This window comes from Garra rufa, chromosome 25 (assembly GCF_049309525.1).
Source record: "Garra rufa chromosome 25, GarRuf1.0, whole genome shotgun sequence".
Classification (NCBI taxonomy): Eukaryota; Metazoa; Chordata; class Actinopteri; order Cypriniformes; family Cyprinidae; genus Garra; species Garra rufa.
The window spans coordinates 29,695,508-29,710,409 of NC_133385.1; the positions used below are offsets into that span (position 1 = coordinate 29,695,508).

Sequence of the window (14,902 nt, forward strand, 5' to 3'; positions counted from 1 at the left end):
GTTCACTCTTCCAGCTTGCAAAAAAAGCCTTTGGATTGAGGTTGGAGAACAAACGTTCTCAAAAAAATAAAAACAAACATAGATAGATAGATAAATAGATACCACAAAAAGAGATCTTGCCACAGTCTGTAGTGGCTTATTGCTTTAATCTGCCAATTTGAGAACACTGCTATCATGATTTTCATTAAAACGCGTCGACATGTTCAGGAATGAATGGTCACACTCACCATATTGAGTGACTGTGGCAGAAGTCCAGAGCTGAGATGATCTGTCTGAAGAACTTTCGAGCTTCTTTGGGTGTTAATCGTCCCTTCTTTACCAGATAGTCAAACAGCTCTCCACCCGACACATGCTCTAAAACCAAATACCTGCAAATAGAAACAAGACAAAGAGAAATAACATTACAGACCCTGACATACTTCTTACTAATTCAGAAAGTTTGTGCTGGAATACTGTAGTATGCATACTACTTCTTAGATGGGTCTTACTTTTTCGACAGACCAATTTTAAAATACAAAAATGAATAATAGTTGTAATTGTTCAAACATTAAGAATGTTGTGTTCACATAAATTCATATTCAAATTTTAAATTCAAATTTAAGTGTTTTTTCATCAAGATGAATTGGCAGCAGCCTTAAAAATCACGTCTATTAAAATTTTTGTAGATGTTCTCAGAAATGAAAGTAATTTACATTTCTTTTGAGTTTTTGTAAATAATGATCTCATATTTTTGTTCTGAACTAAAATAGTAAAGTAGCATGTTATTTCAAATTCAGCCCACAACTACTTGCAATTGTTAGTCAGTTGGTATAAAGTGCAACTGTTAGGTTTCAAAAAAAAATCTTTTTTTTCAATAGGAGAACTGATTTTGAACAATAATTTATAAACCTTTAAAGACAGGCCTACTGTAAGATGCAAAGGTTTTAATTATTGGATGCGATTCGCATGCGCATCTGGTCAGTAATGCCGGTTCTGTGATTAGTCATAAATCTAATTCACATGCTCATTGATGGAACGGCATTTACTACACAGAGCCATAATTCACTGACAAGCTACGCAATATCGCGTTCATTATCGGAGAGAGCCCTAGATGATTTCAGTCCTCGTTATTTATATATTTTTTAAATAATCGCATTCAACAGCAGAATTCCTAGTGAAAAACTACATTACCCATAACTCTGCTGTGAAATTCCACCAATCAGTGAATAGCAATAAGCAAATTGAGTGAAAAGTCCTCTTTTAACCTCCTTTAATTCTGTCATTAATTACTCGTTCCAAACCGCAAGTCCTTGTTTTCGAGCAGAGGAAGACACACTCTGTACATAAAACAGTCTTCGTAAACAAGTCTGAAGATTTCGGGGGATTTCATCAAAAATATCTTATATTTTTATAATAACTTGTGTTCTGAAGATAAACAAAGGTCTTACGGGTTTGGAACGACATGAGGGTGAGTAATTAATGGCAGAATTTTTATTTTGGGGTGAACTCATTTTTTAAGCACTGCAAATTATGTATTGGCTTCATATCACATCAAAATCACATACTTTTTTACTAAAAGTAGGTGAAATACAGTGCACATTTGATGGACACTTAACCATCCCATGAGGCTAGGAGAAAGGACTTGTGAATGGCAGTAAATCAAGAGACTGACAGTCGTGAAATAATTACTTGTTCAAAGGAAGTACCTACTCAGAGATGTCTGTGTCTCCCTTCGCTCTTAAACTTCCTAAATATTTTACAGATAATACTTAAAGGCTATTTTTTTCCCCCCTCACTTGTAGTTCTTTTACCTTGTGGACAATAAGTTTATTGGACAGAAATCTGGACTCGACTATGAGTCGTCAATATTTTAGGTTCATTTTTACATTTTGGTTTGTAAACATTTAGAAAAACACTAGCATGTAAAGTGAGTAGCGTCAAAGCTAACAAACAAGGTTTAGATTTCATGAAGTCTATACAGAAACCTCATTAACAGAACGAATGGTTTCCTCAAGACGCTTTTCAAAGCATCTGCAGAAATCTCAAAGAGAATAGACAATTTCATCCCCCTAGTATGGGAGATATTCGTTTAAACAAGCAAACAGGGCAGAGAATGATTCTCTTTGGTTGAAGGTTGTACTATGCTGAGAAATACCGGGCTGACAGCTTCCGTTCTACAGCGGCCGAGCGCGGTTGAACCGAGAGCGCACAATGGAAGGTGAGTGTGAAGATAAAAGGCATACCAGCGAGTAAACACGATAAAACTTTTAGTGGGTTTTAGTTTTGTTAAGTCTCCTTGACGATAACGTGCTGTTATGGTTTGGAATTAGGGTTGTTTCTGAAAGATGTTCTGTCAGGGAAAGTTTGGAGGACTAACTAACCGCACATTTTTAAGTTTCTGTGGATACAAGTTTCTTCAGATACAAACACTCACACACTACGAGTCAAAAGAAGCGAGTCGGTGTCATAAACAATAATTAAACAACATTTGAGCATGTGTGAGTTTTATTCCAAGCCAAAACAATAGCCAGCCACTATCTGATGCTGACAGCTTGGTTAGATTTACCTCCACTCAATTCTTTGCTTTTGTAACTAGTAAACTGAATCGCAAGCCATTAAAAATTATTGCTCCATTCTTCCCACCACTAGCTGTCACTGCACTTTCTGATGCTCAAATGACACGATTGGAAGTGTGAGGTTGCTTAATACTACAGCATAATACACTACATTTCACTACATTTTACATTTTAGACATACAGTATGTCACAAAAGTGAGTACACACATCACATTTCAGCAACCATTTTAGTATATCTTCTCAAGGGACAATACTGTAGAAATGAAACTTGGATATATTTTAGAGTAGTCAATGTGCAGCTTGTATAACCGTATAGATTTACTGTCCTCTGAAAATAACTCAACATACAGCCATTATTGTCAAAAAAAAGTGAGTACACCCAAGTGATAACAGCAGTATGTTGTTTAACCATGCAAAGCTACATGCCCTATTGATCATGTTTATGTTTTCGTCTGCTTGACAGGACCATACAAACTTGTGTATCTTGTATCAGAGCAGTTAAAATTATACTGCTTTCATCTGTACAATCAGAAATGAACGAGTATTTGAAGTTCCTTTTGGGAAACTGCCACAAAACGCGTATACGCGTTTGTCGACCCCAGGGGGTTAAGTACAATTCTCTCATACTGACCACTGGATGTTCAACATGGCATCTCATGGCAAAGAACTCTCTGAGGATTAGAGAATTAGAAATGTTGCTCTTCACAAAGATGGCCAAGGCTATTAGAGGATCAGTAACACCCTGAAACCGAGTTACACTACAGTGGTCAGGGTCATACAGAGGATTTCCAAGATGGGCTCCATTCGGAACAGGCCTCGCAAGATTCGATCAACAGTTGAGCACTTGTTCTGTGCGTCAGGTTCAGAACCTGGCTTCAAAAAACAGATGCATGAGTGCTGCCAGCATTGCTTTAAAGGTTTCAGAAGTAGAAGGTCAGCTTGTCAGTGCTCAGACCATACGCCACACACTGCAACAAGTCGGTTTGCATAGGTGTCGTCCCAGGAGGAAGCCTCATCTGAAGCTGGCTCACAAGAAAGCCTGCAAACGGTTTGCTGAAGACAACCAATCCAAGAGCATAAATTACTGGAACCATGTCCTGTGGTCTGATGAGACTATAAGATAAACTTGTTTGGCTCAGATGGTGTCCAGCATGTGTGGTGATGCCCTGGTGAGGAGTACCAAGAAAATTGTGTCTTGCCTAAAGTCAAGCATCATGGTCTGGGGCTGCATGAGTGCTGCTGGTACTGGGGAGCTGCAGGTCATTGAGGGAAACATGGATTCCATTATATACTGTACATTCTGGACTAGAACATGATGACTTCCCTGCAGAAACTAGGTCGAATGACAGGTTTCCAACATGAAAACGATCCCAAACACACCACCAAAATGACAACTGCTTTGCTGAGGAAGCTGAAGCTGAAGGTGACGGGGTGGCCAAGTATGTCTCCAGACCTGAACCCTATTAAGGACCTGTAGGGCATCCTCAAGCGTAAGGTGGAGAAGCACCATGTGTCTAACATCCAGCAGCTCCGTGAGGAGTGGAAGAGGTTCCCAGCATCAACATGTGCAGCTCTGGTCAATTCCATGCCCAGGATGATTAAGGCAGTCCCAGATAACAATGGTGTTAACACCATATATTGACACTTTGGGCAATATAGGGTGTTCTCACTTTTGTTGCCACTTATTTTGACAATGATGGCTGTATGTTGAGTAATTATTAAGGGATAATAAATCTATACTTCTATACAAGCTGCACATTGACTACTCTAAAATATATCCAAATTTAATTTCTATAGTATTGTCCCTTGCGAAGATATACTAAAATTCAACACAAGCAGTGTTTTGAATCATTGTTTGAACGAAGTGGATGATTCATTGATTCACTCGTCTCTTATTGAATCAATGTTTGAATTTATCAGTTGAGGGTATGATTCAATGTATCACTTGTCGCCACCTACTGGCGGAATATGGATGTACCGTGGTAAGAATGGTAAAAAGTATAGTATTGGGCAACCATGATACCAAGTGATGTAAATTATAAAACCCAAGCAAGTGCTTCAAAACCCAAGAAAATATAAACAAGTGAGTGATGAGGTAAACAGAAATCATTTTTATGAAGATTTGTCGATGCCAAAAAATGCTAAGTGAATTATCATGGTGTTTACATGAAGGATGACTCGTGGCCCCATTAGCAGCTCTCAAACTGCTGTGACTAACAGGCTGCTTCACACTTTCATCATTAAGAGTGTTTTAGCACCAGCAGAATCACTCTCTTACAAAACCTTTTAAGATCAAACACATTTACACTTGCATTTCTGCCAAAACTTTTAGGCTATGTACACCAAACTTGTTTTTGCTCTGTACTCTCACATTTTGGGACTGCAATTCTAGGCATATTTCATGTTTGTTAAATAATTATTTATTAATAATATCTTTGCAGATAGTATTAACAATACACTGTGCTACAAATTAACACTAAAAAACAGCAATATTTAATCAAAATACTTATACTTACAAATATTTCTTATTTTCATAGACGTCGTGCAACTTTAATACATGTGGATGTTCTATTAGCTTCAAGATGGCGATCTCTCGCTCCACCTGTGGAGAAATAAAAGATAAAAAAGATATTGAATTCACAGGACCAAAAAGTGCAAATACAAAACAATTCTTGCAAAAGATGGGTTTACACGATGGCCTTAACTATAGTAAACAACAGTAATTGTAATTGCTAACAAATTTCATTCATTTATTTATCTTTTATAAACGAATACTGACAAAACACATATTGGAACAAACCATTGATTTAAAATGAATCAGTTAGTTGTAAGATGAAGCGGCATATTTCTGAATGACTAAAAGAAATTGGACAAATGACTCTCGTTGGAGTCATTTGTTCAGGAATCGAACTGTATTGGTCATCATTAAAGTAATTAAATTAGGTTAAAGTAATTAAATTGGACTGTATTGGTCATGTTCAGTGTAACAGTGTAAGTAACTTGAGTTATGTAATCAGATTACTTTTCAAGTAAATAGTAAAGAAATGCAAACAAACAAGCCCAACCCAGATTTAAAAAGTAACGTAAAAGTAACGCAATACATTACTTTCCATAAAAAGTAACTAAGCAATGTAATTAGTTACTTTTTTTTTTTTTTTTAAGGAAGAACCGCAATGTTGTAATGCATTACTTTTAAAAGAAACTTTCCCCAACACTGAAAATGTTGTATATTTATGATTTAACAAACACAATCGACTTTGGGAATTGGACTGTACTGGTCAGGTTTTATGTTTTTGATTCACTAAAATGAACTGGCTTACAAAAGTCCCTTCTTTGGGAATTGGACTAGACTAGTTGCACTATGTTTTTGATTCACTAAAAAGAACTCAGTCACGCATAAGGAATCAGACTATACTGGTCGTGTTTTATGTTTTTAATTCAATAAAAAAACAGTTGACAAGATTAAATACTTCAGGAATGGGATTACTAGTTGCGTTGTATGGTTTTGATTCACTCATTAGACTCATTAGAGTCATGTGTGGGAACTGAACTTCTTTTTTCTTTTACCCAAAAAGAAGCAGCCAACAAGAACCATTTAACCCTAAAAGGTAAATAGACATAATTTCTGTGATTTAGACGAGTGACCTTGAATATGTCTCTGCAACCGCAATGTGTGAACTGATACAGCAGTATTTGGGAACTGAGAGCAGCTAAATCGCAACTTATCCTTCATCAGACTGCTGAACTTTTAGAGGTTTCATAAATGCAAAATGAAATATGATGACAAAGTTCAGATGCCCATGTCAGATACAGCATACCTTTGCAGAATTCTTCAGGAATAGTCCACAGCGCAACTTTGATACATAAGCATCCTTGTCAGTCTATTGAACAGGCTGTGCTTCTATAATTTGACTCCTACATGCACAAGATAAACATATTTTCCCTTTGAATCAAACTTAAGATAACCTACAAGGCAAGTTTACATGAAAGATCTCTCTGAACCGACAGGGAACCAAAAGAAATCTTAAAAACGCAAGCACTTCGCAAAGAACTGAGCTCATAAGTCACAGACCGAACCTAAGATTTTGCCAGTTGTAAGCAAGACAATCGTGTTTGATTTGCATCACTGTCTTCTGGAATATTCCTAGCATGCACACCTGCCAGTGCAGATCAGAGCGGAGGATGGGGACATAGACGATATTTCCCGAACCCACCTGACCCTAATGTTCCACAGCAGCACTTTGAACTCACCTCTCGAAACCTCCTGAATTACTTACGCTCATCCGGACACACTACACTACAGTACAGTGTAGTGTACTCGCGTGACGCGCGCCAGTGGTCCCCAATGCTTTGAACTCTGTGGAGTCAACCTTCAAGCTTCAGTTGTAACTTTGCAGCTTGACTTTGACCCCGTTTGCCACTGACCTTTCAAATCGCAACCAGTTATATACAGAAAGTTACCATGATGTATCATGTATGACACAAAGTCATTCAGAGAAAAACATTCCAAATTCTATACGATTTTTTTCCCTCCTGAACATAATGAAAAATTCTTTTTTTTTTTTTTTTTGGAATAAAAGAACCAACTTCTTTGTCTTGCTATGGTTAAATTGCTATTTTGCCTTATTGTATTATAAATACATACAATTAAATAATAATTTGACTTTTTGCATAATTTGACACAATTAGACAGTTCAACTATAGACAGTACACTACTCTTTGGGTTGTTAAGATCAAGAATAAATAAAATCTACAATAAAATCATATAAACAGCAAGTGCCATTTGAAAAGCAACAAACATAAATTTTACAGCCATGGCAAAAAGTCCTAGGTCACACTTTATATTAGGTGCCCTTAACTATTATGTACTTGCATCAAAAAATAAGTACAATGTACTTAACGTGGTCATATTGCATTGCAAAACACGTTTGCTTCCATTAAAGTGGGATATGGGTAAGGTTAGGGACAGGTTTGGTGGTATGGGTAGGTTTAAGGGTGGGTTAGGGTGTAAGGGTTAGTTTAACAGTGGTAATTACAGAAATTAATTACAAATGTAATTACATATAGGTATAAATACAATGTAAAAACATGTATGTACACAATAAGTACATTGTACCAAATTATTAATTTAAATGTAAGTACATAGTAGTTAAGGCCACCTAATGTAAAGTGGGACCAAGTCCTAATAGTTTGCCCAAACTGGTCAGAAAATATAAGCAGAAACGTCAATTTTTCTCCAATTTTTTCTCAATCTTTTGACCAGAAGGTGGCGCTGTGCCAAAACTATTTCTGTGCCCTCAGGTCATGCTTGTTATAACACATACCAAGTTTGGTAAGAATTCGCTAAAGTGTTGCCAAGATATAGCCTCGCGTCCATTTTTGCGTGAATTTCTCCTAATTCGTTAACGCGCTTTGTGAAATTTGTTTGGTATATCAATAAGTGTTTGATAACTTTTGGCCAGTATTGTCTGAAGATGATCTGAGCCAAGTTTGGTAAAAAGAAAAAAAAAATCAGACAAAATGTCTTGAACTGTAGAAATGTAAAATGTTGGTATGCATATGACTCAGGAATTGGAAGGAATTACCAAGAGTTAAATGTGAACTTCAAATAACAAAAGAAAAAGCTGAAATCTGTTAGTTATAATAAAATCAATCCCTGGGCTTTAAAGTACAAACTAAAGTTAAAAAAACCCAATTCTACCATCCACGCCTGGTTTGTTCCCCACAAGGACAACGATCACCACTGTTCCCTTCAGCAAAGCACTTAAACCCAGGCTTCTCCAGAGGGGATTGTCACTGTAATCATCCGTGTCGCTATTCTGTGCCGACAAAGTGTGAAAGTCATGGAAACACATCCTGCTATATGTGGCGAAAACATAAAGATCCTGAGCCATGCTAATCCAATCTGTCTTAATATTCTATAACTAGCCTCAGTAAATATCTGGATTGATTTGGCTTCATGAACTGACATCATCTGCTCAACATTGAGTCAAAGTCCTTCACTTGCTGTTTTAATCAGGCATACAGATGTGATGACTATTCAGGGAATAAACAATCTGGCCAATGGCTGAAGAGTGTGTTGGAACAGTCACGAAAATCCTGGACAAAGCCATCTTGACAAACGTGGCACCAGACCAAACCTTGCTGAATGGCTGATCCAAAGCCAGTCTGAAGAGCCAAGCAGGGAATTTGGCTGAGTGGAATGTCATTCAACACAAGGATGTGCCACAGGATCTCTGCTGAGCATAAACCACACTCAGGGGCTTTAGGAAAGCCATGGGATGAGAAATCTCTACTGTTGAGGACTACTCGATAAAAGCAAATTATGTCAGACTATCCGTTAGCATTATAGCACCGCTCATCTCGATGGCAGCAGCTCAACAGGCAAATGCCAACTTGAAAGTGTGTGCGCTGGCATATTTGATCAATTCTGCACACATTTTGAGCAAATCACATAAGATGTAAAAAAGCTGGTTATAAGCAGAAATTTAGACAGATTTGTTAACACGCTTTATGAAATTGGTTCAGTGTATCAAAAAGCTTTCGATAACTTTTGGTCAGCATTGTCTGAAGATGATCTGAGCCTGTTTTGGTAAAAAAAAAAAAAAAAAAAAAAATCAAACAAAACTTCTAGGATGAGATCAAAAAATAACATTTTTCGCAAAATTCTAAATACATTCAACTCAAATTTTTTAACGCGTTTCACAAAAACGGTTTGGTATATCAAAAAAGCTTTTGATAGCTTTTAGTCAGCATTGTCTGAAGATGATTTGAGCCAATTTTGGTAAAAAAAAAAATCAGACAAAACTTCTAGGACAATTCGAAAAAGACCATTTTTTTTGCAAAATTCAAAATACATTTAACTCGGTATGGGCCAAGTCGAATTTGTTAACGCGTTTCACAAAAACGGTTTGGTATATCAAAAAAAAGCTTTTGATAGCGTTCAGTCAGCATTGTCTGAAGATAATCTGAGCCAATTTTGGTTAAAATAATCAGACAAAACGTCTTGGACAAGTTTGAAAAAGTAAATTTTTCGCAAAATTCAAAATACATTAAACTCTGCATGAGCCAAGTCATATTCGTTAACTCGTTTTACAAAAACGGTTTGGTATATCAAAAAGCTTTTGATAACTTTTGGTCAGCATTGTCTGAAGATGATCTGAGCCAGTTTTGGTAAAAAAAAAAAAAAAAAAAATCAGACAAAACTTTTAGGATGAGTTCGAAAAAGAATTTTTTTTTCACAAAATTTAAAATACATTTAACTCGGTATGAGCCAAGTCATATTTGTCAACGTGTTTCACAAAAACAGTTTGGTATTTCAAAAAGCTTTTGATAGCTTTTAGTCCGCATTGTCTGATATTAAAATAATCAGACAAAACATCTATGACACGTTTGAGAAAGTACATTTTTCACAAAATTCAAAATACATTCAACTCGACATGAGCCAAATCATATTCATTAAATCGGTTTAAAAATGGTTTGGCATATCAAAAAGCTTTTGATAACTTTTGGTCAGCATTGTCTGAAGATGATCTGAGCCAGTTTTGGTAAAAACAACAACAACAAAAATAAATAAATCAGTCAAAACTTCTAGGACGAGTTCGAAAAAGTAGATCTTTTTTCACAAAATTCAAAATACATTTAACTCGGTATGAGCCAAGTCAAATTTGTTAACGTGTTTCACAAAAACAGTTTGGTATATATCAAAAAAGCTTTTGATAGCTTTTATTCAGCATTGTCTAAAAATGATCTAAGCCAATTTGGTGGAAAAAAATTCTGATAAAACTTCTAGGATGAGTTTGAAAAAGTATTTATTTATTTATTTATTTATTTGCATTTTGATAATATGAGTGCAAATTTAGCCAATCTGTGGCGCTACAGAGTTTGAGATACTCTAAATTTGCCATGGTTAATATTGAGACTGCCCTCTATCTGTGTGCCAAATTTCATAACTTTTCTGCAAGCGGTTCTATGGGCTGCTATAGACTCCGTGACCAGAAGAAGAAGAGGAAGAAGAAGAAGAAGAAGAAGAAGAAGAAGAAGAAGAAGAAGAAGAAGAAGAAAACTAATGGATACAATAGGTTCCTAAGCACCTTTGGTGCCTGGTCCCTAATAAGCAACAAAGCAGTTTTATTCATTTAATTTTATTCTAAAACTGCGATAAAATATAATGTCAAATCAGGTGTTATTTTCAAAAAGTTTCATCAGGCTTTTTTCTTCATGATTAGACCAGAAAAGTTCAACTTAACCTTTTCAACTATGTTCCAAAAAAATAACAGAAATTAAAAACATGTTCATCATAGAAAAGGTGTATTTAAGACACTGTATGTAGGAATTGACCCAGATGCCCTAAATCTGTCATCCCAAATTACTAAGGTCTGAATTATAAAATGATTAGTTGGTAAAAAAAAAAATCAATAAATAAAAATAAGACAAAACTTCTAAGACGAGTTCGGAAAAGTACATTTTTCGCAAAATTCAAAATACATTTAACTCGGCATGAGCCAAGTCGAATTTGTTAACGCGTTTCACAAAAACGGTTTGGTATATTAAAAAGCTTTTGATAGCTTCTAATCAGCATTGTCTGAAGATGATTTGAGCCAATTTTGGTTTAAAAAAAAAAATCAGACAAAATGTCTTGGACAAGTTTGAAAAAGCACATTTTTCACAAAATTAAAAATAAATTCAACTTGGCATAAGCAACGTCATATTCGTTAAATGTTTGGTTTATCAAAAAGCTCATAACTCTTGGTCAGCATTGTCTGAAGATGATCTGAGCCAGTTTTGGTAAAAAAAAAATCTGATAAAACCTCTAGGGCAAGTTTGAAAAAGTACATTTTTTGCAAAATTCAAAATACATTCAACTCGTCATGAGCCAAGTCAAATTCGTTAACACATTTTACAAAAACGGTTTGGTATATCAAAAAGCTTTTGATAAGTTTTGGTCAGCATTGTCTTAAGATGATCTGAGCCAATTTTGGTTCAAATAATCAGACAAAATGTCTAGGACGAGTTTGAAAAAGTACATTTTTCACAAAATTCTAAATGCATTCAACTCGTTAAATCGTTTTACAAAAATGGTTTGGTATATCAAAAAGCTTTTGATAACTTTTGGTCAGCATTGTCTGAAAATGATCTGAGTCAATTTGGTAAAAAAAAAAAAAAAAATCAGACAAAATGCCTAGAATGTGTTTGAAAAGGTAATTTTTTTTTGCAAAATTCAAAATACATTAAGCTCGGCATGAGCCAAGTCATATTCGTTAACTCGTTTTACAAAAACGGTTTGGTATATCAAAAAGCTTTTGATAACTTTTGGTCAGCATTGTCTGAAGATGATCTGAGCCAGTTTTGGTGAAAGAAATCAGACAAAACATCTAGAACGAGTTCGAAAAAGCAAATTTTTTTTTTTTTTTTTGACTTAGCATCAACCAAGGAATCAATGGAAAAAAATATTTTCCTTCTAGGCCTTACGTTCAAAAGGTATTAGCAGAAATATAAGGGCAAATTTGGCTTATTGGTGGCGCTAGAGAGTTTTTGCTATGATTAATATTAAGACTGCCCTCTATTTGTGTGCCAAATTTCATAACTTTCCTGCAAGTGGTTCTATGGTCTGCCATAGACTTTATGACCAGAAGAAGAAGAAAAAGAAGAAGAAAACTAATGGATACAATCGGTTTGGTGCTTGGTCTCTAATAAGCAACAAAGCAGTTTTATTCATTTAATTTTATTCTAAAACTTTCAAGAATTTCGTCATTTTCAACAGGCTTTTTTTCCTCATAATTATACCAGAACAGTTCAACTTAACCTTTTCAACTATGTTCCAAAAAAATAACAGAAATTAAAAACATGTTCATCATAGAAAAGGTGTATTTAAGACACTGTATGTAGGAATTAAAAAGAAAAAAAAGGAAAAAGAAAAATTAAGTGACCCAGTTGCCCTAAATCTGTCGTCTCCAAGTACTAAGGTCTGAATTATAAAATGATTAGTGCTAATTACACTGTGAATACATTTTAAACGTGAATCTGAAAGTGCCACCATCTAGATTGCAAATATCGATTTTAAGCACTCATTATCTGCGATAAGACCTTGTAGTAGCTCCTCTAGATCTGTGAAACTTGGAAACTCGGCGGCAGCAGCGTGAATTTATTTCTCATGATTAAAGTGTTGCTGCAAATGAGCCTGACTCTCTCCTCCGTCCATTAACATCATGTCCACCCTACGCTCGCCAACTTCTCATTGCTCCATCTTACCATATTGACCCATTCCCTCAAAATGTCAGTTTGCCGGCACCTGTGCACCTACTTCTATGAATAGCCGAGCGTTAATTAACTCTACACATCTGTGTGCTTGCAGCCATCCAATTTCCATATAACTTCATTAGTGAGTTATTACACCAGGTCTGGCCTAGACTCCACACCACTTTGAGTCAACGTGGGCCGGCGGAGATTCGGGTTCAGGTTGCATGGTTCTTGATTTGTGGGGGTGAGTTGAGAGGAAGGCAATCAACCGAGCCAAATCGTTAAAACGAAGGATCATTAGATTCGAGCGAGAACACCTCTGCACGTCGCTGGGTTCGCCAAGCTCTTGCGGGTCACCGGGTTTCGAAGTCCGATAATTAGCGATAATGTAAGTGCCGTGCTGTAATAAAGACCAACGAGAACCTCATTTTCAGAAACGACCCTGAAAAGTTTCTTTCGACGGTCCGTCGCACAAAGTCAAGGTCGAGTAAGTGCGCGAGACTGACGCTAATCCAAATTGGTTATTTGACTGGGAAATAATTCGTCTTGTAGATTCTCCCACACTCATTATTGAGTTGGTAACTCAAAACGTACAGGAATCATTCGTGCAAATTCGCTGATCGTTATTGGTCTGTGGAGAGCAGTCACGGAGGTCATCTCCACTCGCGCCAAGAGAGCTAATGATTGAATACTACTGTAGGTTTTTTCATGCTAGCTTTTTCATCTTTTTTTTAAATAACACGGCTTAGCAATGATACATTTTAAAGCTAAAACGCACAGTGGTTCTTTAAGGGGTTCACTGTAATTCATTATGCACAATCATAGTGTAATTTCAAGGTACAGATGGTGTGTCGAAAAGGGGTAATAAAACATCCCACAGAAAGGGGGTCTGGAAATGGGATGGTTTAGATAAATTAACCATGGCGGAGCGCTAAACCAACAGCTGTTTCAATCCAAGTGTGCTTTAGAGCCAGTTGGTTGAAATTTCCACACAGGAGGCTTCATTAGCTAAACAGCTAGAGTGGTTTGTAAACTGCTATCTTGGCTGTAGTCTAGCACAGGCATATATGGCATGATTATAGCGAACATTCTGTGTAATTCTGCAACTGAATGTGTTTTATTGTAAATAGAATTGGTTATTATCTTGACATAAAACAAAGAAGTTGATACTGAACAGCCCTGAAGCGAACATTAGCATTAGCGAAGTAAATAAACATTGACGGTACTTGTTCTAATATGGAAGCCTGTTTCCATCACTGAATAAAAGATTCTTTTTTTTTAAATGTTATTGCAACTTTTTATTTCACAATTAATTTTTTTTTCTCAGAATTGCATGATGTAAACTCAATTATGAGAAATAAAGTCAGAATGGCGAGATAAAATCGCCAATGCGACTCGCAATTGCAAATTTATTGCGCAATTCTTACTTCATAACTCACAAAGAATTGACTGACATGTTCTCAGAATTGTTAGTTTGTAATTCTGACTTTATTTCTCTGTATTGCAACTTTATTTCTCAGAACTGAGTTTATATCTCACAATTCTGACTTTATAACTCACTGTTGTGAGTTTATCTCACACAATTCTGAGAAAAAAAGTCAGAATTGCCATTCGCAACTACAAATTTATATTACAATTCTGAGAAAAAAGTAAGAATTGTGAGTTTATATCTCACATTTGTGACTTTATTTTTTCTGAGTTGCAAATTTATTTCTCAGAATTGTAAATATATATCGTGCTAATCTGACTTTATGAATCAGAATTATGAATTTATATCACGCAATTCTGACTTTATTTCTCAGAATTGTAAGTTAATATCTTGCAATTCTGACTTTATAACCTGCAATTATGAATTTATATCTCACAATTCTGACTTTATTTCTCAGAATTGTAAGTTTATATCTTGCAATTCTGACTTTATAACTCGCAATTATGAATTTATATCTCACTATTCTGAATATTTGTTAGAATTGCAACTTTATTTCTCAGAATTGTCATTTTATATCTTGCAATTCTGACTTTATTTCACAGAATTGTGTTTATATCTCAAAGTTCTCATAAGTCGTAATTATGAATTTTATATCTCACAATTCTTTCTTTATTTCTCA

General features: G+C 35.7%; 1 protein-coding gene across 1 annotated transcript in view; it reads right to left on the reverse strand.

The window, feature by feature from the left end:
* Positions 1-14,902, reverse strand: part of LOC141301437 (serine/threonine-protein kinase BRSK2-like) — a 53,406-nt gene that overhangs the window by 15,001 nt on the left and 23,503 nt on the right. The window contains exons 3-4 of the mRNA XM_073831664.1: positions 5,072-5,157; positions 228-368 (exon numbers count right to left, since the gene is read on the reverse strand). Coding sequence (XP_073687765.1) covers positions 228-368; positions 5,072-5,157 — 227 coding nt within the window. The remainder of the gene's footprint in view (positions 1-227; positions 369-5,071; positions 5,158-14,902) is intronic.